This window comes from Sphaerodactylus townsendi, linkage group LG04, assembly GCF_021028975.2.
Source record: "Sphaerodactylus townsendi isolate TG3544 linkage group LG04, MPM_Stown_v2.3, whole genome shotgun sequence".
NCBI classification, from domain to species: Eukaryota; Metazoa; Chordata; class Lepidosauria; order Squamata; family Sphaerodactylidae; genus Sphaerodactylus; species Sphaerodactylus townsendi.
The window spans coordinates 150920008-150944483 of NC_059428.1; the positions used below are offsets into that span (position 1 = coordinate 150920008).

The 24476-nt window shown below is 48.5% G+C and overlaps 1 protein-coding gene across 3 annotated transcripts; it reads right to left on the minus strand.

Moving 5' to 3' along the window:
• Positions 1 to 8405: 8405 nt before the first annotated feature.
• Positions 8406 to 21806, minus strand: AMZ1 (archaelysin family metallopeptidase 1). 3 transcript variants are annotated; one of them, XM_048492333.1, is made up of 8 exons: positions 21689 to 21806; positions 19171 to 19299; positions 15319 to 15655; positions 14849 to 15016; positions 12737 to 12865; positions 11813 to 11979; positions 10681 to 10857; positions 8406 to 9156 (listed from the first exon to the last, which is right to left on the minus strand). In XM_048492333.1, the coding sequence occupies exons 3-8, from the start codon at positions 15620 to 15622 to the stop codon at positions 8587 to 8589; spliced, it is 1515 nt and encodes a 504-aa protein (XP_048348290.1). In that variant the 5' UTR covers positions 15623 to 15655; positions 19171 to 19299; positions 21689 to 21806; the 3' UTR covers positions 8406 to 8586. The 3 variants fall into 3 exon arrangements, with proteins under 3 accessions (XP_048348290.1, XP_048348288.1, XP_048348289.1); XM_048492331.1 differs by having other exon boundaries at positions 15319 to 15658; XM_048492332.1 differs by lacking the exon at positions 19171 to 19299 and having other exon boundaries at positions 15319 to 15658; positions 21689 to 21797.
• Positions 21807 to 24476: the final 2670 nt, after the last annotated feature.

Consider the following 24476-nt stretch of genomic DNA (forward strand, 5'->3'; position numbering starts at 1 on the left):
TGATGAGATCAGGCGACCTTGGGCTGTCTATGGCAGAGCATTAGGTATTCTGCAGCTTTCTAATTGTCTTGTCTTCTTTCCACTTGTCAAAGCCACAAGACATCATTTAATTGTAACGTGGGGAATCCTTTGTAGGGAGCAATGTTTAGACGGTTTCGTGCGGAAATGGAACACACACACAGGACAATCTAGTGGAAGCCTTGCACTTGTGCTTCACGTGCTTTGTACCAAATAAATAGTCTTTGGCTGTCAGCCGCGTTTCTCGTTTGTCAGCTAAGGTTACTCGAAAAAGGGCACAGTGTGCTAAAACAAAGATCAACTTCAGGAATAAGATTTGAGAAGCTTGCAAGTACCCTTCTACGGAGGGTGGGGGGAAGTATCAGAATTCAACGCCCTCAATTTACGCTAGTCGTGTCCAATTCACACAAGTGGTCTTAACATGAGTTCAGAAGCTGCCAGCCATGTTGTACCCTGGTTGGTTTTTGTCAGCCGGAGCTACTTAAAAAACATAGTTTTCAGCAAACACTGAACTGTATATTCTTAGCTGCTGGAAGCAAAGAGAGCAAAGGTTTGGCACATCTCCTGAAATGCAAACACCATGAGAGGACCTTATCTGAGCCACCTTTGGACTGTAACAAAAAAATTCCCTGCCCCTCCATCTGAGACAGTTCCTTGAACTGCTCATCTAATGCACTTGATTACTTCTACCGTCAGGTTATTTTCAGCGAACTTAGACTTTGGCATGCACTGGGCTCTTTTTCCATGTTGGACAGGGTATAAGATCTCTTTGTTTTCACATCACGCATACCCTGGTGTCTTATTGTGCCTTTGCCTTTATTATAACGCATCACATTTTATTCCCAGTAATTCCTCTTTCACCCATGTTGTCTGCCTGACAATCCAGTCAGTTTCTGCGAGTTCAGTTGGTCATTTCTTCACTGCCTTGTCTGATTCGTAACATCCGTGTAGCTGAAATTATTGGCATGTTGGAAAATACAGTAAGGGCTGCCTTTGGTTTGATCACCTAGTTAGCATCTTTTCCCACTTTGTAAGTAGTGGACAGGACTAGACCTCTTCTGAAGGACTGCTTAGATAATTTGAACTTTTAAAAAGGGACTGTGAAGTCATATGAAGAAAATCAGGCTAACCAAGAGCTGGATATCAGTGAATTGTCTGAATGTAGCTATGAACTGCTTGGCTCCTGGGCAATCCCAACATGCCTTTTGTAAAGGGTTGTTTTGGAAACAGGCTTGTTGTGAACTCGCACAGTGTGACAGGTTGCACAAAGGCGTGCGGCCAACAACAGTTCCTTTAACCGGGCTCTGGGCACCGATTCCAAGCAGGCTGACTACAGTCGGGTAACCTAAGCAAAAACAGCTGCATGACTTTGGCTCTGTGTTGCCTTCGAGCTCTGTTTCAGATTCTTTGTTCTGGTTCATTGCGTCAACCGTTTTCGGGGCCTGTTCAGCTTATTCCTTTGGCAATCGCCTGCTAGGGTTTGGCTCGGTTCCCGCAGTTGGCCAGCTTGGATGTGACTGCAGTCCACGGGACAGGGCTGCCCGGACGCCTGTGTTTGGCTTTCTGGGGATGAGCCAGAATCTGTCGCTGGGCTGGAGCGGCCTGGGTCAGGGAGCGATCTAGTTTCTAAACAGGCTTTCAAGAGCCACCGCTCAAACACTTGACGGTCTGTGTGTTTTGAAACAAAATGCCCTCAATGAAGAGTCTGTGCGCTGCAGTGACGGTCTCCAGAAGAAACTCTTGGCAGCTGATTAAAAACTACACGTTGGCACTCTTGTTGCAATTGGCACGCACATCGCAATTCTTTTTCCCCCAGCTTGCTGATTTGCCTGTGACTGGGACATGCAAATCCCGGCTTCCTTCGGTGTTGTATAAGAAGCCTTTTGCTGTGCCAGTGGGCAACAGCTCTCCACCCCAAGCAAGTGCCTCCTTTTAAAAAAAAAAGTGCACACACCAGTGAAACCAATGAATGCCTTGGACCATCACAAATTTGTTTATTCCAGCAGGCCCATTAAGATCAACTACGAGCTCTGCATGGCTCATTCCGCACACGCAGAATAATGCACTTTCAAGCTGCTTTCAGGGCTCTTTGAAGCTGTGCGGAATGGCAAAAACAGTTGTGAAAGCAGCTTGAAAGTGCATTATTTTGCGTGTGCGGAATGAGCCCATGTTATCTTCAGCGCCCTGAGTTCGAACTGCAAGAGTGCTTTGGGGTAGTGTTATAATCAGGAAGGGGAAGGACTGCTTTCCTACGGCCTGTCAAGTGTCCAGCATTTCATATGGTGGCCGCAGGGATGGAATGGTTGAACGCAGCCCTTTGCAAAACACCATCCACCTAGGCAAATGAGCCCAGCAGGGGACAGGTTGAGCCTGCCACATATAAACCACCATAAGAGCCAAACTTCCTGGTAAAATGCCTTCTGCTTAGCCATGTTGCCTCCATAGCCCGTTCCGAGCATTCACAGTGCTTTGCCTGCGTTCTCTCCACAGCCTTGTCAAATCGCCCTCTGCAATTACTGTGCCGAAAGAATGCCTGGCTCGAGTGAGGCCCCAAGTGGGTTCATGTCTGACATGAGATTTGGGCCAAGCACTTCCTGTTCAACCCCCGCACTCTAGAACTGTATTCTATGCAAGGCTTACAGACTTCAGAAAACTCCGGCCGGAAAGGCCTGTTTCTCAGCTTAATTATTTGGAGAGGGCTAAATGCGGAACGTGAACAGCAAACTGAATGTGACTTGGGATGGGAGCTGCACATTGTAGTTGGAGCATTTTAGAATTTTTTAAAAAAATCGATAAACAGGCAGTCTTGTAAGCCCCAAAAGAGTGTCCGTAATACTCTGCATCCTGTTTTGCTGTGCTAGCCCTCAGCTAGTGAAGTGTATCAGACTGTTACAAATATATATATAGTGGTGTAAAAATGTATTTTATAATGTGGGAATTGCTTCTGTTTTGTATATTTGAATTTTGTAAGTTTATTAAAGCCTGACTTGTTAACTGTGCTTTCCGGTGTGCACGGGACAATTTTGTTGGGCGCCTGTTAGATCCTCCTAATCTAAATTGCGGGGAATCGGTGGCCTTTAGTCACACTCTGCCACCTCAGAGAGTTCTGTCTGGCTTGGGTGGGTGTGGCGGAGGGGAAAGACAGCAGCTCCGGCAGTGGTCTTGAACAGAGGCTTGTCAGCAAACCGTTTTGGGGGAGCAGAAGACCCAGTGACCTCTGTCTCCCGCCGCTTGCTGCTGCCTCAGGACTAGTTTTCCAGCAAACTAATTACTGCTTCGACAACCTGCCCTTCACCCCGGCTGTTCTTTCTTCCCTCTGCCATGGCCTGCCTGACTTCTGGCCTCCTTTTCTGATTGCCTGTAATATACCAGAAGTAATTTTGAGGAATTTCAGCAGTGTGATGCCCCAGAAATGTTAAAAACATATTCATTTGAGCTGAGTTCACAGTGTACTTTGTGAGATAAATCAAAGTGGGGCAGTTAGATTTGAGTTCAGTAGCATGTCAGAGACCAACAGGATTTTTGAGGTTAAGCTTCCCAGAGCCAGAGCTCCCTTCTTCAGACTCGCAAAAGAAGATGATGATGATTTTGGATTTATACCCCACCTTTCTTTCCTGTAAGAAGACCCAATGTGGCTTACAAGCTCCTTTCCCTTCCTCTCCCCACAACAGACACCTTGGGAGGCAGGTGAGGCTGAGAGAGTTCAGAGAGAACAGTGACTAGCCCAAGGTCACCCAGCAGGAACGTAAGAGTTTAGAAACAAATCTGGTTCACCAAATAAGCTTCTGCCATTCAGGTGGAGGGGTGGGGAATCAAACCCAGTTCTCCAGATTAGAATCCACCTGCTCTGAACCACTACACCACGCTGGCTCATACACCAAAATCATGTTTGCTCTCTAAGGTCCCACTGGACTCAAATCTAGCTTTTCTACTGCAAACCAAAATGGCTCCCCTCTAAAACTATCTCCCTGGTGGACTGTAACCCTGGAGACCAAATGTGGTACGATGTAAGAAAACAAAGGGCTGCTGCTATTCACTGTTCATTTCCACCTGGTCAGCAACCATCTTTCAGTATGCTGCACAAGTGACCCTGACATTGAGCTAGTTAATTCTCACAGAGCAGCCTTTTTCAATCCCTTGGTGGCTGTGAGAGTCAAGAATTTGGAGTGGACAAAACCCGGCCAAAAGAGAACCGATAGAACCCTTGAGCTGTAGAACTGCTGAGAAGATTTCCAGCCTTCCAGTAGTTTGTACAGATGTCAAAGCGGGTGGCCTGCAGCCAGAACCCCTGTTCTGTGTGAGATCTTTCACACTCAGCCCTGGATATGGAACTCCAGTTGGTTTCAGTTGACAGCACCTGCTAAGTGATTTACTCTGGAGCTCCATAAAATCCAGTAATAGCAACGTGACCTACTTCTGTGCCCCTTTTCTGATGCCTTCCAAACTTTTAAGGTGGAACATACGTGGGCATGGAGACAATCTCTCCCACTTTGGGTAATCCTTGAACCAGTTAGGTGGTTTTCCTCTTTTTCTCAGCCCTGCACAGAGTGGGGCATTTTGTGCCTTTTCTTGTCCGGTGCTCACGGCCCTTCTGTGAAGCGAAACGCACACAAATGACTTGGTTGTTAAAACAAAAATAGCCACAGAGTTTCTCAAGCGTTTGCTACTCTTCCCTTTCTTTCGCTGTTTGAGCGTTCCCTGGAATGCCTGGCCAACATTTGCTGGGGGAACATCCAGTGAGCCTGAAATGGTAAGAAGATATGTGGGTCTATGAAGTGAGGCCTAAAGCCTTTTCTCCTCTTTCCTTCCCCCTCGTGTCTGGCTCCAAGTTCTGCTTTTTAAGGCTCAGACAGACCCAACAAGACTTGAGAAGATACAGAATGTTTAATTGCTAACCAGTTGTAGTGGAATAGGAGGAGAGGCAGATCAGCTCTCTCCATTTATCTTTTCTGAAACAAGCTTCTCTGAGCTTGATGCTAGGGGGGAGGCACTTGAGATCTGGAAAATGCCTTTTTGGGGGGTGGGGTTAACAAAACTATCCAGCCCTATTCCAACTCTGATACCAACCCATCTACACTAGCTTCAGGGAGGAACGGAATGCTTGGCAGTTGTAAGTCTTGGGTCAGCAGCCACTATTAGGTGAAAGCCAGTTCAGGGAAGGGATGGAAGGTAAGAAACAAGAATTCGGCTCCGGGGTCTCTGGTTGTGGGTCCATGCTATCACCTCCTTCTGCCCCGACTCACTTGGTGCCTGCACACTTGTTCTGCTGGCTGTCTCACTGCCCTGTGGGCATTTGAAAGCCTAGAGCCAACTTTTATTTCTTCGTTTGATTGGTTTGTTTTATATCCGTCCTCTGCCCTTGCAGGCTCACTTTATGTCCTGCTCCTCCCCTTGTGTCCAAAGCTCATTTATTCCAAGGTTGTGTCCCATTGCCTGGAGACTTTTCAAAGACACCGTGAAGTGGGAATCCCAGTGGAACTAATTTTTGCCCAGCAAGTGGATTTGTCCCTGGTTCCCCCATAGTGGTCTGGTGGGTGCCGCAAAGTCACAGGACAAGCTTCTCGAGTTTGCAACCTGAGCATTGTTCACCCTGGAAACCACGTAGAAAGTATCCAAGTGCACAGTGGGACTGAGCAATGTTGCAGTAATTACACAGGCAGGCTCCCGATCAGGAATGGAGGCACAGGCTGAGCCCATGAGGCCTTTTCTCCCTTCCCTATTATGCTGAGGAACAATGGAGCTCTCTGTGTGTGTGTAGTTTATAGTGATTCTGCTCGTGGGGCAACTTCAGTGTTCTCCCCCCGCAGGCTGCAGAGTGGGCTGAAATTGGTGTTTTTCTCACTTTTACCTACTGAGAGACCCTCAGCTAACTTTTTATCAACCAACTTCTAATCTGAACAGCAGCCACCAAATCTCATTGGAGTTCATTGGATTTAATTCTCTTGTGAAATAGATTGAAACCCCGTGATACCAGCCACTCGGTCTTATGCTACTGTCAGACTAAGCAAGAGATTTCAGCCTGGTTTGCACTGAGTCCAAGCGTGTCAGGATCAAATATTCCCCTCTTCCTGGTTTCCACCCTCCCCTTCACTTGACATGATTGTCCCATTTCATCAGTAGGAGAAGAAGAGTTTGGATTTATATCCCTCCTTTCTCTCCTGTAAGGAGACTCAAGGTGGCTTACAAGCTCCTTTCCCTTCCTCTCCCCACAACATACAATTTGTGAGGTAGGTGGGGCTGAGAGAGTTCAGAGAGAACTGTGACTAGTAGCCCAAGGTCACCCAGAAGGAATGTAGGAGTGCGGAAACATGTCTAGTTCACCAGATAAGCCTCTGCCACTCAAGTGGAGGAGTGGGGAATCAAACCTGGTTCTCCAAATTAGAATCCACCTGCTCTTAACCACTACACCATTCAGGCTCTTTGGATGAATTCACGGGACATCTTTACTTCACCAATGAGGAATAATTTCTGTCTTGTATCGTGTTTGGGGCAGCCTGTTATCATATCTTGATGGGAATGGTTTGGGGAGCTGCATCTGTCCAATCCACCAATTACGATCCTCTTCTTTGTACCCCAGGCCTACAGAAAGAAGAAAGGTGGCTACCAGACTGGGCTTTTCCTGCCTTGGCTTTGGAAAGCCTTCCCCGTAGAGACTCACCTGGTGCCAATTTTCCTGCCAGGTACCAGGTTGACACCACGCCAGACTTGTATTCTAACAAAAAGCTGTTTTATGGTCCGTTGCTACCCCAAGGGTTATTTTATGAATTTCAGTTTTGGCTGCTCGCTGTTGGTTTTCATGCTCTCGCTTGTTTTCAGTGGCGTGTTTTGGTTTCCCTTGCATCAGTTGAGTTGTAAGCACCCCTAAGGCAGTTTGTCTGTTTTTCTAAATAAATAAATATGCTTGAGCATGTCCAGAGATGGTTTTTATACAGGGGGCCATGCTTAAACATCCAACGCAAACACCGTCTGCTTTTGGAACCACCCATAACTGCATCATGTCAGGCTAGTTTGCTTGCCCATGAGCACTGAGGGAAGGAAGTGGCTTGGTCTGTAATATTTCAGAAGTGGTGCATAGAAACCCTCATATTTTGTATCCGCACAACATTGAAAACTCGTCCCAGTAGCTCATATCTGACCCAAAATGAGTCCTGGGAACTTGACCAAGGGTAGGAACTTCTTTCCCATCACCATACAAATACCAATACATATGTGATGTGAATATACATAACGTTTCTTGTTTAAAGAGGTATGAGAGATATTCTCTTGTGTGCTAAACCGGTTGCCATAACAACAGCAAGATGGTCGCAAACACTTTGCTGCTCAGAAGGAAATGTAGACATTTCTTTGCCTGGGTACCCATGCTCTTTTTTAACCATTTGCTGAGGAAAACGGTCTGTTTCTTTTAAGAATTCCCTCTTACTTACCGCACCCCACCAGCCTCAGATGTCCTTCCTTATTTTACATGAAGCAGCTGTTTTCAAGGGCTGGAAATGAATTTGATGAGTCTGTATATGTAATATGTCTGCTTGGATTTGATCGTTCCAGATGGGAAGCCGTGTTCATTTTAGGGCAGCGAAATAAATTGGGGGGCTTGGAGGCGTTTGGAGGTTAACAGGATTTATCCTAGCAAATGAGTTTGCAAGCCAGAGCTCACCTTATGAGATGTATAGGTTTCTTTTTTCCCTGCAACCCAGAAATGCGTGTTTCTGTTTCCACAAGCACTAAGAGCTGCAATATATCTAAGCAACCAGCAGACGGCAGCGACGCAGTGCACTCCAATGATATGGCTTGCAGATGTTGTTTTGGGAACGGTGGCAGGAAGAATGTTTCCATCAAATAATGAAAGCCATTCGATTTTTTTCCTGCCTTCACCCACCAGTTTGTGCCTTATTTTCCCCTTCATGTGTTTCATTTCAGATTTCTTTAATGTGTTAACACGAGAACATTTTTTAAATGTCTAATTATACAAGCTTCATTGGGAAAGCCTGCTGGGTGAACACAGTTCCCTTCTGACTCTCAGCCTCGCCTGCCTTGTATGTGTGTCATAGGGAAGGGAAGGTAATTGTAAGCCACTCTGAGACTCCTTAAAGGTAGAAAACAGGAGGGTTTCTTCTTCTTCTAAACCTGATCACCTACAGTAAAAGAGGGGGAGTCATTTTTCTCCTACAGTCCAGTAATCTCTGGATCCCAGTCCCAGGAGACAACCTTGACCTCTGTTCCCTGTTGTTGGACCTCCAGAGGAACTGGTTGGCCAATGTTCCAGACAGGATGTGAGACAAGACTGACCACTGCTCTGATCAAGCAGAGTTCTCTCGATGCTGGTAATGTTCTGCTAATAATTTCTCCGCTTCTGGGTGGGATTTGCCTCAGGTAGGACAAGATAGCGGTAGAGCAAAATGACTTTATTGCCGTTTGGATTCTTGGTCCTGTCTCGAATGAAAAATGACGAGAACTTGCCATGAGAAAGATGATTTGCCCAACAACAAATGGAACTAAGAAAACCCACATTTAACATACGCATGCGCACACACACGCGTCCCTCCCTGCAAGCAAAGAGTCTCAAGGGAGCTAGCTTTCTTCCCACCTCCAGCGATGAGGAGAAGATTCCGATCTGGCCATTTTCCTGGAGCTCAGTTTCCTTCTCAAGGAGGAGAATTTGTCACCGAGGACCTTCCTGAGCCCTGGACTGTCACTGGGAAAAGGCACGTCTCTCCTGGTAGCCGGCAGCTGTCCGGTGAACATTTCCCACCTCGCCAGGGCATCTACTGCCCTGTCCACTTGCGAGAGCGCTTCCTCGGAAACATCTTTCTCAAGAGTGGCTATGCACATCTCGAGCCACAGGATGTATTCTTTGATGATGTCCACCGGCTTGGGGGTGCTCCCCAGCCGCTCCTGACTGCAAGCGTCAGTCAGAGCGCACGACTCTTCGTCGAGGTCCAGATCCTGCAGTGTGGAAATGGCCTGGCTGCAAGTGTCCGGGGTCAGGGGCTCTGAGAAGGACGTCACAACCTCCGAGTCGTTCTCGCAACCCATCCCAGAGTCTGTACTGTTGGGCAAAGCGTCCTCTGTCACAGACAGATCTGCGGCTTCTTGACTGGGCCAGGTTGCCAGGATGGTTTGGGTCCAGGTATATAGTTTCTGCACCAAAGGAACAGATTGAGGCTCAAATTCTCAGCGCCACACTAGGTATCAGCAGTTAAACAGAATCCCAATAATGTTATTCCTTTCCTTTTAAGAAAGCATTTCTAGTTCTTACAATTAAAAATGTGGAAAGGAGGGAGACTTGGGTTTAGCAGACTCTCTCTTGCTGGAAATTAAACAGCGTGTTACTTCAGAGCAGTCCCCCAAAGACCTTCATGTGTTCACTTCCATTGTGAGAGCCTCTGCGGTGTAATGGAGAAGAGTGTCAAACTATAGTCTCTCTCAGAAAAAGGTGTTAGTAGGGTTGTATAGTTCTCCACCATATAACTCAACATGTTGGACCTCATTTGTTGTAGAATGCTCTGCTTGGGCACTAGTGCCTACCTAGCCCTTCCCCACCCCCACGCCCCCCAACAGTTTGAAAGTAAAAACACACTGAACCATAAATGCTCTTGTATCAAAGTGCCATGTTCAAGAATGCACAAAATAATGATTTTGACAATGGCAGTGCGTAAAAATGATTGATAATTCTCATATTCGTTCAGGACTATATTCTCATGTGGAAGCACACAGTTTTCTTGACCACTGTGCCTCAACTGACCTTACTAACACCTTTATCTGAGACAGTATATCGTATCTAAAAGACCCAAATTCAAATTCCCTCCAGAAGCTCACTAGATGAGTTTGGGCCAGTTGCATTCTCTCAGCCTGATCTATCTCGCAGGACTCTTGTGAGGACAAAAATGGAAGAGAGTGAATGATAAAGCCATTTTAGGTCCCCATAGGGAAGAAAGACAAAGTTTAGTCCTAAATAAAGCTGCCATCAGATATCCTGAAGGTGAACCATGAGAGAGCCAAGTGTACCTCCCTGGAGTGGTTACTCAATAATTGTGGGGATGCCTGAGAAAAAGTCCTTTCATGTGTACCTACCAAACAAGTTTCTTTAAGTTGGTGGGACAGTCAGGTGGGCATCTCCCCATGATCTTAATTCCTAGGCAGGAACGTTTTGGAGAAGACGCTCCTTCAGACACCCGGGTCCCAAGTCATATAGAGCATTAAAGGGCTTTATAAGTACTTTTAGCCATCTCACCAAAGTTCCTCATGAACTGCAGCTCCAAGCTAGCTCTCTGCCATTGAAAATGTTAACTCTCGACTAAGGATGACAGGTCTGTCTTCTCCTGCCTCAATGTCTGGTGGGCTCAAAGCCTGGCCATTTTGGGAGAGGGGAGTGTACAGGCTGATCGCTATTGTTATTGGTCAAGGAGCAATTTTGGGCCAGGACAAGTCAGCTAGTCACTCCAGGAAGCTCCAGCCTTCTTCTGAACTGCAGTTTGGCTCACTTGCTTGAGCTGCCTGTTTTGTTTTTCTCTTTGCGGAGTACCTGCCCTCTTCCTCTGACACCCTCCCTGTTTGGAACGAATCAGCTGATCTGGCTAGAAGAGGCGATGGAAGTAATTCTGCCTTACAGGAATGGTGTGTGTGTGTGTGTGAGAGAGTCAAATGCTTCTAGGCTCTGCTTACCCTGTAGCGCTCGATAAGCTTGAAGCCCACCACGTACTGCAGTTTCCGAAGGCAAATCGGGCAGGGCTCCAGCGGCCGCAGCAGCACTTCGTCTAGGCTCAGGGCTCCCTGCATGATGCACTGCAGCCACCGACAGTTGCCCAGACCAATCAGGTGGCAGATTTCGTGGCATGTGACCTTGAAATGAGAAAAAAAAACCCAAATCCATTGAAGCAGAACTTTCATCTGGTTCTACCCAGCCTCAAGCAAAGTCTCTTTCTCATCCCACTCTCCCGGTCATTCATCCTTCATTGGTTTCGTTTTCTCAGTTTTCTAAGAGCAGCTCACTGGATCACAAATAGTACACAACTGTGGTTCCTCCTGCACTGTGCCAATGAAGACCTCTATGTCTGTACATTCTTCCTAGTCCGGATTCCCTACACATACTCAGCTAGCCTTATGGGCAGGAAAGACTTAAGACATGCTGTCTTTTCACATGCAGGGAGGATTTCTTCCTTCACGGCCCTGGCCCCTGCCTGGTGGAACTCTCTTCCTCCAGCTGTCCGGGCCCTGCAGGATCTTGGTGAGTTCCGCAGGGCCTGTAAGACCAAATTGTTCCACCGGGCTTTTGGAGTGACCAGCTGCTGAGGCAGCGCCCTCCCCACTTTCTCGTGGCCCCCTCTTTGAAGGTCCCCATAACATCTGAGGGACCTACCGCTCCCCTCCTGGGAGGGTTTTAGTTGTCAGACGCGGGATGATATATTGGAACGCTATGTTTTAATGAGGGTTTTAATTGTTTTAACCCAAATAGAGCCATATTTGTATTTAGAGCTGTATTTTGTTATGGTTAGAATTGTGCTCTATTGTATAGATTAATATGTTGTGTGCCGCCCAAAGCCCTTCGGGGGAGGGCGGTATACAAAACTAATAAGAAGGAGGAGGAGGAGGAGGAGGAGGAGGTTCATATGCAAACACTCGCTATCAAAGCAGTTACATTCAAATCCAAGAGCACTTTAAAGAGCTACATGAGTTTTGGTGCTATGAGCTTTTGGGAGTCCCAGTTCCCTTTGTTGGGCACCAAACCAACAAGGCAGTTCTTCAGTTGCCCTCTTTCATTTGATATTCAAACGCTCTTCATCTGGAAGGGCCTCACCTTGCAACACTGAAGCATTTCCAGCATGTTGAACAGCAGTGTCTGGTTTGTGGCCCGCTCCACGGCTTCACGGTGCCCCTCTTGCCTCCACGGGGAGGGGTTCAGAGCAGTGCAGCCCACCTGGCAGAAGTCGCCGGAAAACCTGGCAAAGCTGCATACGCCCACTTCTGCGGAAAGAGGGAGGGCACGTGAAGGTACGAAGCTGCCTTCTCACACATCACCGTGGGCCCCTTCCGCACATGCAGAATAATGCACTTTCAATCCACTTTGCAGCTGTGCGGAATAGCAAAAATCCACTCGCAAACAGTTGTGAAGGTGGATTGGAAATGCATTATTCTGCATGTGCGGAAGGGGCCTCAAGTCAATCAAAGTCAGTATCGCATACTCGGACTAGCGGTGGTTCTCCGGAATGTCAAAGCTGAGTTCTTTCGCATCACCCATGTTACTCCCTTCCCCCCCCCCCACCTTCGCTTTCCCCTGCCCTTCCCCATCTCTGAATTATATGTGGGTCTGACCTGCAGGGGGGTTGAGAACATTCCGCCCCTTGGATTGACTCAAAGGGCGCCGATGAGATTAGATTTCACTGTTGTGAAATATAAATTACAATATAAATTGCCATATGAGGAAGGGAGGTCTAGAAGCCAAAAGAAATATTTGCTCCCCACAAGCCACAAGTCTGCACCATAGTTTAATCCAAGCGCGTGGCTTTTCTGCATTTTGTTTTTTCCTTGCTTGTAGGCTCCTGTTTCTGGGGAGGGGGTCAGTTCTGCAAGTGATGAGTTGTAAGTTCTGCATGTGTCAGCTGCAACAGGACCCCCAGAATCCCTAATACTCCACCCAGCTTCCACCCCATTAAGCTGACACAGTTTGAGCGAATGTATTCATTATCTATGCCTTGGGAAGAGGACTGAATGGAAATTGTACCGTGGCCTGGCAGGAACTTGCCGAAAGTGAAGCTCCACGTCTCGCATGGGTAGAGGTCAGCAAGGGTGAGTCCCAGGACACAGAGCGCGTCCATCGGCTTGTTGTTCTTCAGGAAGGTCAGAATCCCATCTGCAAGGGAGAAGCAACCTAGCAGGCGGGAACCAGTAGATTGGCATTTGGAAGAAAGGGGTGTTGGAGCAGCAGTGGCGTCGTGGTAAAGAGCAGGTGCACTCTAATCTGGAGGACCCGGGTTTGGTTCCCCGCTCTGCCGCCTGAGCTGTGGAGGCTTATCTGGGGAATTCAGATTAGTCTGTGCACTCCAACACACGCCAGCTGGGTGACCTTGGGCTAGTCACAGTTCTTCGGAGCTCTCTCAGCCTCACCTACCTCACAGAGTGTTTGTTGTGAGGGGGGGGAGGGAAAGGAGATTGTAAGCCGCTTTGAGTCTCCTTACAGGAAAGAAAGGGGGGATCTAAATCCAAACTCTTCTTCTCTTGTTCGTTCACCACCACCAGCTTGTCTTGCAAATAAATTGCCCATTCATACGAATGGTAGACACAGGAATGCCAACCTCCAGGTAGTGCCTGGGGATCCCCAAAATTATAACTCATCTCAGTGACACAGATCAGCTCCCCTGGAGAAAATGGCTGCTTTGAAGGGTGGGCTCTAGGACCTCGTGCCCCACTGAGGTCTCCGTTCTCCCCAGGCTCCACCCACTAATTGCTACAAGTTTCCCAACTCGGAGTTAACAACCCTAGACAGACCCTCCAGGAAAGCCATGTGAAAGCGGACCCTTGATTAATCGAGGGGATGTCCCAACAGAAGCTTGGTCTTCACTGTTCTCCTGTTCCTCCATTTTCACGCAGCAGTGGCGTCGTGGTTAAGAGCAGGTGCACTCTAATCTGGAGGAACCGGGTTTGATTCCCCACTCTGCCGCCTGAGCTGTGGAGGCTTATCTGGTGAACCAGGATAGCTTGTGCACTCCAACACATGCCAGCTGGGTGACCTTGGGCTAGTCACAGTTCTTCTGGGCTCTCTCAGGCCCACCTACCACACAGGGTGTTTGTTGTGAGTGGGGAAGGGAAAGGAGTTTGTAAGCCCCTTTGAGTCTCCTAGCAGGAGAGAAAGGGGGTGGGGGACATAAATCCAACTCTTCTTCTTCATGGCCTTTTCTGTTTTTAATTCTCCTAGCTGCTGGGTTTTTGGAGCAGGGGGATTTTTAGTTATCCCAGATAGAAGAGTTTGCACAGGCTCTTCCATTCCCATTCAGGTTTGGTGCAACGCCGCGTATCCCTTTGAGACTGCAAACCGTGAACAATTTAATCAATGGCTGCTCGTCTCTTGGAGTAATTGTAGCGAACCGATTTTAATCAGTGGGGCCTGCAATGTACAAACACGCTTTTTAAAAGGCCATTTCAGATCTGCCCCTTCGAATAAGGCTCTGTTTGACCAAATGATATCTGGTCTCAATGAAATACAAATGTCTTTCATTTTGATCAGTCCGCTGAAAGACGGCTCATCAGCACGGGTCTGTCATTGGTCAATATCCCTGCTATGGTTTTAGAGTTTATTTCTGTGCTTCAATATAAATATTGCTGCAAACTTCCCAAAACCACTGGGATAAGACAGGATGAATGCAGCAAACAGAGCACATGGAGGTCTATCCCGCACACACCCTTCCAGTCTAGATTTGTAGCTTTTACCCTGAAAACAAAAGATTAAAAATATTTGGATCCTGAAGGGAAAATATGACAGTCGTTGACCACCTGGCTTTGTTTTTAATGCCTGGGTGTGTAACTCTCTTCCATGGAAAGAGGGTTTTTCCTACCTTGTTGCTTTTTTCCTTTGCTGGCAGGCAACAGGATAGCATCCCATAATATCCCTAAGCGGGGTGGTACAAAGATGCCCTCTCCAATGTCACAGATGTTGCTAGAGTTGCCTGCTCCGGGTTGGGAAAATCCTGAAAATTTGGGGCCAGAGTTCAGAAGGCACATGATGCCATCAAAGCAGTTCTCCCAAGCAACCATTTCCTGCAGCTCGCTGTCGCCTGGCCATCAATTGCTCAGGAGGTCTGCCGGCCCCGCCTGCCAGCAGCCTGACCCGTTGCTTTACCTGTGTGGAGCTGCGCTCTGTCGGAATCCTCGTTGTTGCGGTAACAGCAGTGGATGGAGGACACTGGGACGGAAGGAAGGCACTTGACTTGGAGGCCCAAGAAGAACGATTCGACGCAGCTCCGGAGGGAGTCCAGCAGGGAGACCTCAGCAGGGCCTTCGCTCAGGTCTGAAAGCACAGGGGTCCAGATCCGTCAGCCGAGACCAATTTCCATGTGAGCATGAAAAGACTTGAGGCCCGTGAGAATGGAGGAATTCTCCCAGGATTATTAGGTGTACAAAAGTCCATCATTTGTACATGGGACTTTTGATACCTGATTGCACGAATAAACTTGGGGGCTGTGCATCAGGGTTGGCTGCTGGGAAGAAGTGGGGACAATTTAAGAGGCTGAAGAAGTTGACCCACACAAAACACCGGCTCTGTTCCCATCCCCACCCCTCCTGCCCATCCCAAGAGTGCTGCATGGTTACCTATGGGTTGCAGGTATATGTGCTTGCGGTAGAAGTGCGGTTTCCTCCTCAGCAGGGAATAGTAGAAGGTTTCAAAGTCTTCAGGTGCGTCAGGATGGCTGAGGAGCCAGTCGAAGGCCGTCCTAATGAACAGGCTGCAGAAGAGCGTCCGATGGGGGTTGTACGCCTCCGACAGGAACAGCTTCTCAGCAGTGGTGAAGGCCTTGGCATATAGCTCCTGCAGCGCAGGGTTGGTGGAGACCAGCGCGTCCTTCAGCGCTCGGGGCCCGAAGCTGAATTCCTGTGCTTGTCTGCACTGCAGCATCGCTGACCACAGAGCCGGCTTCTTGGGGGCCGGCTTCTAGAATGAGAGGGACACAGTGATTAACCTGTCCAGGACATCTGTGGCAACGTTGTATTGACTACATCAGACTACACAGAGAAACCATTGAAATCCACAAACACATGGACAATTTCAACAGAAAGGAAGAAACTATGAAAATGAACAAAGTTTGGCTACCAGTACTTAAAAACACTAGAATCAAGACAATGGTTAGTGAATACCACCCAGTCACAGGATGCCTCTCTGCAGGAAGCAATCAAATGGATTAAAATGCCAGGCAATTGCTATGCAGATGCCCCCACTAATTGATTATGCAACTTCAGTATTACATACATATGCTGAAATGAGGGGATTCCACTTCACACATTCAAATTACAGTTGCAAATTGCACCCTTAACACTTTTAGCCAATGCAAATGGTTCCTTCTCCCACCCTGGACATTCCACAGGTATACACACTCCACTTGCTTTACTACCATCAGATCTTCTGAAGATGCCAGCCTCAGATGCAGGCGAAACGTCAGGAGAAAATGCTACTGGAACACGGCCATACAACCTGGAAAACCCACAACACCCCAGTTGCATTGACTGTCTAAAGATGTCATGATGGCTTATATGGCCTCTAAGATAAATATGGGACAAGAAATCAGAGGATGGGGTTGGGGAGGAAGGTCTGAAATTCTCCTTCCTGTTCTTGCATATGGTCAGATAAAGTATCAGAGGGTAGTCAGTGTTCAACAGAAGTTGTAGATTCGATTTTACGTTTTATTTTAATATAAATATCGAAGTTTTATATATTGACAGTACAATAGTAGAGGCACTTTGATTTGCATAATAGCTTAAAAACAAAACAAACAAAAAAACCCCTTAAAAACGAACAAATAAGTATATAGGCGTATTATTATGAGATAGAAAAGCTTTATGAAGTTGTTCTTTTTCTTTTCTTTCCTCTGTTATCTCGGCGGTCGTAGAAGAAGTAATTCATTTTAATCTTGTTATATAAAGTTAGCTACAATGGTAGTAATCCATGTAATAGAGTATGGTGCAAAGGTATCTGTAGACATATGACAAGACAGTGATTAATGTAACCTTATTTTTTGTGTATATTTGCAAGTTACAATAAAAGCTTTATTCAAAAAAAAAAAAGAAGTTGTAGATTCAAGTCCAGCAACACTTAAGAGACAACAAGAGTTTCAGAGTCCAAGTTTTTGAGAGCCAAACCTTCCCAGACAGTCTCTTCTGTGATTTAACTGTTTACAGCCGCTGTTGTCCTCGGCAACCCTAAATCATCCTTGTTCGCAGCTCCCAGCCATCTAGTCTTCAATTATTCCCTTTGTATTTCAGCGCCATGAAGCAGTTCCTCTTGAGCGGCAAGCACCCATGAATTATTCCCTTTGCCCGCTCAGACGTTCTCTGGTTTGTACTGGCACCGCCCCCGCAGACAGACCTGTTTAGGAGCAACTGTAACAGACATTTCGCCGTACAATAAAACACAGCCCAATTGCGCACATGGGTGATTGGGGGAATGCTCATTAGCACATTTTTGCAGACGGCTGCTGTTCGTTGCAAAGAGGGAAGCCCGGAAAACTTTCTTTCTGTCTCTCAGCATTAGCTCATGACCTGTTTGTCATTTTTGCTGGCAAATCTGTTTCCATTATTTCTTACCTACCACCCATAGGGCTTGCGAGTAAGCAATGCACCTCTGTTTCAGGGTGCCGTACGGCATCCTGATCCCAAAGTTATGCCTCCTGGTGTAGTGTTTAAGAGCAGGTGCACTCTAATCTGGAGAACCAGGTTTGATTCCCCTGCTCTACCACTTGAGCTGTGGAGGCTTATCTCGTGAACCAGATTAGCTTGTGCACTCCAGCACATGCCAGCTGGGTGACCTTGGCCTAGTCACAGCTCTACGGAGTTCTCTTGGCCCCACTCACCTCACAGGGTGTTTGTTTTCTGGGGGTGGGGGGAAGGGAAAGGAGATTGTAAGCCCCTTTGAGTCTCCTTACAGGAGAGAAAGGGGGAATATGAATCCAAACTCCTCCTCCTCTTCCTCCTCCTTCTTCTCCTTTTCTTTTGCAAGACTGGCAAATACAGATCCCAGGGCGTGTCTCTGTCTAGCAGTTTGGTGCTTCGTAAGCATTCTCCAAAATATTAATGCCTCAAACAACCGCCTGCGTTGTTTGCGCAGCAGCAGATGCCCTATTTTCTTTCACATCCCAGCCGTTTCTGACATTTAGTGATTTAACAGCGTCTGTCCTGATTTTTCCCCACTTCCCAGCCATTTCTGATGTTCCATGATTTAATGAGGCACCGTGAGTATCCACAAGGGCTGTGGAGGAGCTCGCAAAAACAGATTAATTGCTTAAATTAGTGGCCGCATAACAAATCAGGGGAAAATTCACAGCCTGCCATCAACTTGACGGAAAAGCCTCTAACTCTCATAAATAAAGCCTGATGTATGTCCTGAGCTGGAAAATGTCTCCCTCGCTGGAGTTCAGTTATAGTGGTTGCTGTCCAGACATGTGGAGGAAGGCAATCTCTTCGATTTATTTTGTTGACATCGGTTGGGAAAAGATTGCTCTCCACGGAGAATCTGGACTGATGGCACACAAGGACGGCTCTGACAACTGGAAGAGACAGACGCCTCAGAGCACAAAACTTATGTGCCAAGGGTTGATGGTTATTTTTTCCCCCCTGTCAGGGCTCCTCTGCCTTCAATAGCATCCTCTCCTGCAGAAATTTCTCAGACTGGTCAATCTCAGCAGATCTTGTAAGTTTTTTTTAAAGAATAAGTTTAGATTTATACCCCCCTTTTTCTCCTATAAGGAGACTCAAGGGGGCTTACAATCTCCTTGCCCTTCCTCCCCTCCCCAACAAACACCCTGTGAGGTGGGTGGGGCTGAGAGAGCTTCGAAGAACTGTGACTAGCCCAAGGTCACCCAGCTGGCATGTGTTGGAGCGCACAAGCGAATCTGGTTCACCAGATAAGCCTCCACAGCTCAAGTGGCAGAGCAGGGAATCAAACCCGGTTCTCCAGATTAGAGTGCACCTGCTCTTAACCACAACACCACACTAGGTCTTTTGAGATCAAGCTACTGGCCAGGCCTGAAGGGGTTCCCCCACACAGAAATCCTTGGATTGGAAATAAAAAGTGCCATAATTCCTTTTCCTGGCGCTAAACAAGACGCTGGGTGGGCATAAAGCTACTTACAGGTGCTGAGTTGTGCTTGGCTCAGTGTGGCAATTACAAGGTTCTTTTTGTAACTGTAGTAAATCCGCCAACCCTATCCTCATGGGTCCATTTCTTTCCTGGCCCTTCCGTCACCCCTTCCCCCCAGCCACTGTGATGCACACGGAAGTTAGGAATGCAATAAGGCAGGCGAATGTACAAGACGGAGTTCCCTTGGCTATCTTGCCTCCTGGAACCACCAGGGGATTTAAATTTATCTAGATTTCCTCCGGGTTGCACACTGCTGTTGCGGGAGGAGTGTAAAAAGGCTTCATACCAATCGAGTGCCACAAAAGCGTGCTCACCGTGTTCAGCTTGTGGGAAGCTCAGGGCTCACTGATCGTGCACACTTCCTGTGACCAGAGCCAACTGGCGTGTGCCTGTGCCATCATGAACCGACCTCTCGTCTGTTCTTGCAACTCTTCTTTCACAGTCTAAAGAAAATGATAACAAATGAACATTCAAATGACTGAACAGTTGGTACCGTAAAAACACATCTGAGGGCAGCGTGCTTGAATCATGTGAAAGAAGAAAAACTGTTGACGGAATCAGCATTGAACTGCAGGTCTGTTTTTGTTTTTGTACATCGCAAACTTGGGCAGAAGCTGGGCTGGCTCTGCAGGAGAAAAGAACAACAGCAGCTGTTGTTTGAATGTAACGTTTGTACACAGCTCGAGGTTTCATGGAAGTCATTTCCGTTCCAAATCACTGCCTTCTTTTTGCCTTTGGGGCACTATTTATCTCTTTGGGAGAGGTTTCCATTCCCCATTTCTGCTAGGACCAACTCATGTCATGCCTTCAAGGTGTTCTGAGTAGTGACAAAATTTCCCAGGTCAAGCACAACAGGTGCATTGAGCAGACTTCAGCCTTGGTATTCCTGCATTGCAGGGAGTTGGACTTGATGGCCCTTGGGGTCTCTTCCAACTGTGATTCTTGGAATAACCAGTAGTAATTCAGTCATCGCTTTGTGGCATCGCTCACTGGTGGCCACTTGAAGGATACAGGCATGAGAGCAGGTGAATCAACTACCTCTGACAGGTAGAAGCAGGAATATGCTTTTATTCCCTTCTGAGAATCATAGTCCTGCACAGATGAATCACCCGCATCATGCAGTAAACACCGCCAAAATGAAATCTCGTTTTTCATGGTTAGCTGTCTGCAGGTTTGCTCCTCTTTTAGAGACATAAACACAATCGCCTTTGGTATCAAAACTAGAATTTGTATGCACAGAAATTGGAATAGCCATGAGAGTTAGTTTCAAACACAACTTTGCCGAGGTGCTATGAGGAGCTTAGGTGGGAAGGTGGCATGGTATAGCTTGATCTCACCACCAAGGAAGGCTGTGGAGGGGAAAGCAATGTGGCTAACCACCTCTGCTTCTCAGCTGCCTGGGGTTGCCAGATGTTGGCTGTGACTGGACGATATTTTACCCATACATACAAACACAGTCCTAGACCAATCAGTGAGGCTGCCTAACTCACTCTTCAAATAGCCCAGGAAAATCCCTCTTCCATCACAGATGAATCTACAAAGCGGTTTGCTCCGAGGGCAGCGATTCGAAGGCTCAGGAGCCCGGGGGCGCTTGACGTGGAAGGAGGCCTGTCTTTAACGATCTTCAGCTCCCACAAACACGAGCCGGCAGTGGCATCGCCTCTGGGAAGCCGGGCTGCAGTTCTGGACGAGGAAGGATACAGCCCCTGGCACGAAAGACGTGGCCTTCTCAGGGTGAGAAGAAACTTCAGGAGTGCTTTGGTTGTGTGTTCCTGCCCGGCAGGGGGTTGGACTTGATGGCCCTTGGGGGCTCTTCCAACTCTATGATGCTACTCCTGCTCTCCTACCCCTGAAGTAGCATGAGAAGGTGGTCTGAATGTTTGAATGCCCATGCCTCCCCCGCCACCACTTCAACATGCTGCTAAACTGAAGGAGGGATCAGCCAATGACGAACAGGGGTGCCCTATAGGTGCACCCTGTGCACGCTTGAATGGTACAAAAGCAGGCGGACATTCTTTGGTGGAGCCAAAGCGCCCCCCCCCCCCCCGTTCCCCAGAACAGGACAAAGGGGGTTTATGACTCCTCCACCTCTCTTGGCAAAACCCGCTCTAGGAGCCGTCTCCCTTCACCTCAATAATGCACTGTCAGTGTCTCTCCCTTGGCTTTGCATTTGAGTTCCTTATTTAGTCCAGGGGAGGGATTCCCTTCACGCCTTCCCCCAAAAGGCTGGGAGGTTTATCCCCAGGACAGCCCTGTGGGGGGAGGCAGGATGACTTGTCCGGAAGTCAGTCAGTTTTGACGCACCTTCAGGTCTTGAACTCAGGCCTCCCCAGCACTCCGGCCATTGGCCACTCGGACTCTCTCGGCCCCAACTGTGATCACTCCATGAGGTGGATAGAAATCGGGTCCCTCCATGCCAGCCCGCTGCGATCTACCCGCCGCGCGGCTGCCCGCCCGAGTCCAGCCCGCGGCTGCGTTCACACGAGCACTGCCCGTACACGCATCCGCTGCAGCACCGCCCGAGCGGTCGCTTTCAAGGGCGGCTTCCCTCGCCGGAAAGTTGCCTCCGTCCTTCTTCCTCCTGCCCCAGTTCGGGGGGGGGGGGGCGCCCCGGCCCAGGCAGGCAGTGTCTGCCCGCACACGCCCCGCTTGGTGGCTCGGTTCCAGCTGTGCTTCCCCTCCCAGGGGAGAACAGGGCGAGAGGGTCGCGGAGCTCAGCCTCCCCACTGTCCAAGGATCGGGGCACCCCTTCCTTTGCAAAACTAGGTGGCTCCCCCCTCCCCACTGACGAAGCTGGGGGGGCCGCAGGGGGTCTGTTTCCGCGCTCCTTACCGCGATCAAGGGCAGCTGCGTCGGCTGGCAGCTTCGCCCTGCAGAGCCCGGGCCGGGGCAGGGGAGGCCGGCTGGTGCGAGCGGGAGACGAGGCAGGAGAGACCCAAGCCGTGACGTGGGCGGCGTGCATCGGGGGAGGGGGACCCGAGAGGCGGGGGGGGGGGCGTAGCTGAGGAGGAGGAGCCAACGGGTGGGGGGGGGGTTGACAAACCGGGGATACTTCCCCCAGGCGGAAGGGAGTCTTGGTCCTTCCGAAAAAGAAAGTCACATCTGTGCTCAACGCTGCACAGGTGTCAAACTCGCGGCCCTCCAGATGTTATGGACTACAGTTCCCATCATCCCCTGCTGGCAGGGGATGGTGGGAACTGTAGTCCATAACATCTGGAGGGCCGCGAGTTTGACACCTATGCTTGGTGGATACCTTCTGTCAGTTTCAGGCAGAGGTTCCCAAACCAGAGCGCTGACTGTTCCAACAGCATCGGTTTGCATTTAGGCTTGTTCGTTCTGAGGATGTTCTCCCCGTCTGCGTGGCTTTCAGAGGACCATCAGAACAATCCTGGTTCATCGTGGCCAGCATCTTGCCCCATGCAGTGACCCGCCAGTTCCTAAACGTCATCGACAAGATGTGACTTTTAACCCAGGGTGTGTGCTCATACAAGGGGAATGTACAGGTGCGTGGTAGGCAGAAGAGTTTGGATTCAAACCCCATTTTCCTCAGCCATTAAGAGTTTCCAAGTGGCTGACAAACTCCTTTCTTTCTTCTCCCCACAGCAAAAACCTTGTGAGGCAGTTGGGGCTGAGAGAGTCCTGAGAGAGCTGTGACTGGCCCAGGGTCACCTAGCAGGCTTCATGTGATGTGGAGGAGGGGAGAATCAAATCTGTCCTCCAGATTAGAATCCGCTGCTCTTAACCACTGCACCACGCTGGCTCACAACACATATGATTTGTGAAGCTGCAAATTGGCTTTTTAAAAGCTCTGGACGCAAATCAAAATAAAAGAGACCTCTCTAATCTGGAGGAACTGGGTTTGATTCCCAGCTCTGCCGCCTGAGCTGTGGAGGCTTATCTGGGGAATTCAGATTGGCCTGTGGACTCCCACAAACGCCAGCTGGGTGACCTTGGGCTAGTCACAGCTTCTCGGAGCTCTCTCAGCCCTACCTACCTCACAGGGTGTTTGTTGTGAGGGGGGAAGGGCAAGGAGATTGTCAGCCCCTTTGAATCTCCTGCAGGAGAGAAAGGGGGAATATAAATCCAAACTCTTCTTCTTCTCTTCTCTCACCTTTTGGAGAGATGGAACTCTGCACATGCTGTATGACATTCAGCTCTGCAAGTGCTGATAATTTGTGGAGAAGGTTATGCAGCAAATAAATTTACTCTGCCTTCTGTCTATCAATGTCTGTAAAATTCTGGTGCTTCCCAAAGCAGAAGGACTGTCTGTCACATTCTCAAGGACCTTAGATCCTTGGGGTAGGTCCGTTTTTTAAAAGGTAGCTTGTTTCCTTTGCAGATGTTCAGACACTCTGCTTTTAGTCCTTTAAAATGGTTCCGAATTTCCCCTTGAGCAAAAACTGCTCTGTGCATGCTCAGAGATGCTCCCCTGTAGGTGCTAGAAGCTCTGAAGACAAATGTTGGCTGTGGCAACAGATGCTGACTGCTGGAAGCTGCAATTCTGCAAACTGAGAAGACAATTCTGTTACCTGTGATTGCAAGGTAGACCCTCCATGTTCAGAAGCAGCGTACCTTTTAATACCAAATTAGGGGGGAAGCGATTGGAGAAAGCTGTTGCCTGCATGCCCTGCTTGCGGCCATGTGAATAGCTTGTGTTGGAGACTGGATGCAGGATTAGATGGGCTTTTTGTCTGAGCCAACAAACCAGTGCTTCTGTTCTCATCATGGGAGTGGTGGCCGGTTTGCCTCCAAGCTGACCTTTAGCTGGAGCAGAGCTTTTTCCAGGCTTTGGAAAAAAGTTTGTTCAATAAAGACATCTCTCTACTTTCATTCATCTTTCCGTTTAATATCCAGGCTCCCACCCTCCCCGTCTGTGTCTGGGGCAATCGGAGCTCCCTTCCCTCTTCTCTCCACTCGCCCCAGGAAAGGCTAAATGAAGCGTAGCTCTTTTAAGACTCCATTGAAGGAGAAGACAAAGAATTTGTTGAATTGATGCTGTGCCCTAGGCCAGCTTAGGAATCCTTTCCAGCCATTTTGACATCATTTTCAAGAGGGGAGGGTTGGGGTATGGGTAAAGGGAACATTACTATGTAGTGTTAAGAGTTTCAGACTGGGACCTGTTTATTTATTAAATTTATACCCAGCTTTTCTTCCCCGTGGGGACCTAGAATGCCTTGCGCCATTCTCGTTTTCTCCATCTTGTCCTGACGACAGCTCTGTGAGGTAGGCAAGATCCGGGATCCTGGATTTGAATCTCCCCTTTGTCAGGGAAGCTGACTTGGGCCTAGTTGCACGGTCCAAGCCCAACCTACCTCACAGGGTGTTTGTGAGGATAAAGCAGAGGAGAGAACGCTATCAACCGCTCTGGATCTCCATTGGCGAAAAAGGTGGTGAGTAAATGGAGGAAATAAACGTTATGCAATTCTGACCAAATGGGCAGCTTTTCGTGGGGCGGAATCCATCAGCCTCTGTGTCTGTGATGACTGGCTTGAAAGTGTGTGGTTCTGTGCCTGGTGGAATCTGTGTGCTTGTGTAGGCATGCCACAGGGGTGTCGCTTTGGTGGCTGGACCGGCAACCTGTTCCCCCTCCCTACTAGCAGAAACCAAAAATGAGCAAAAC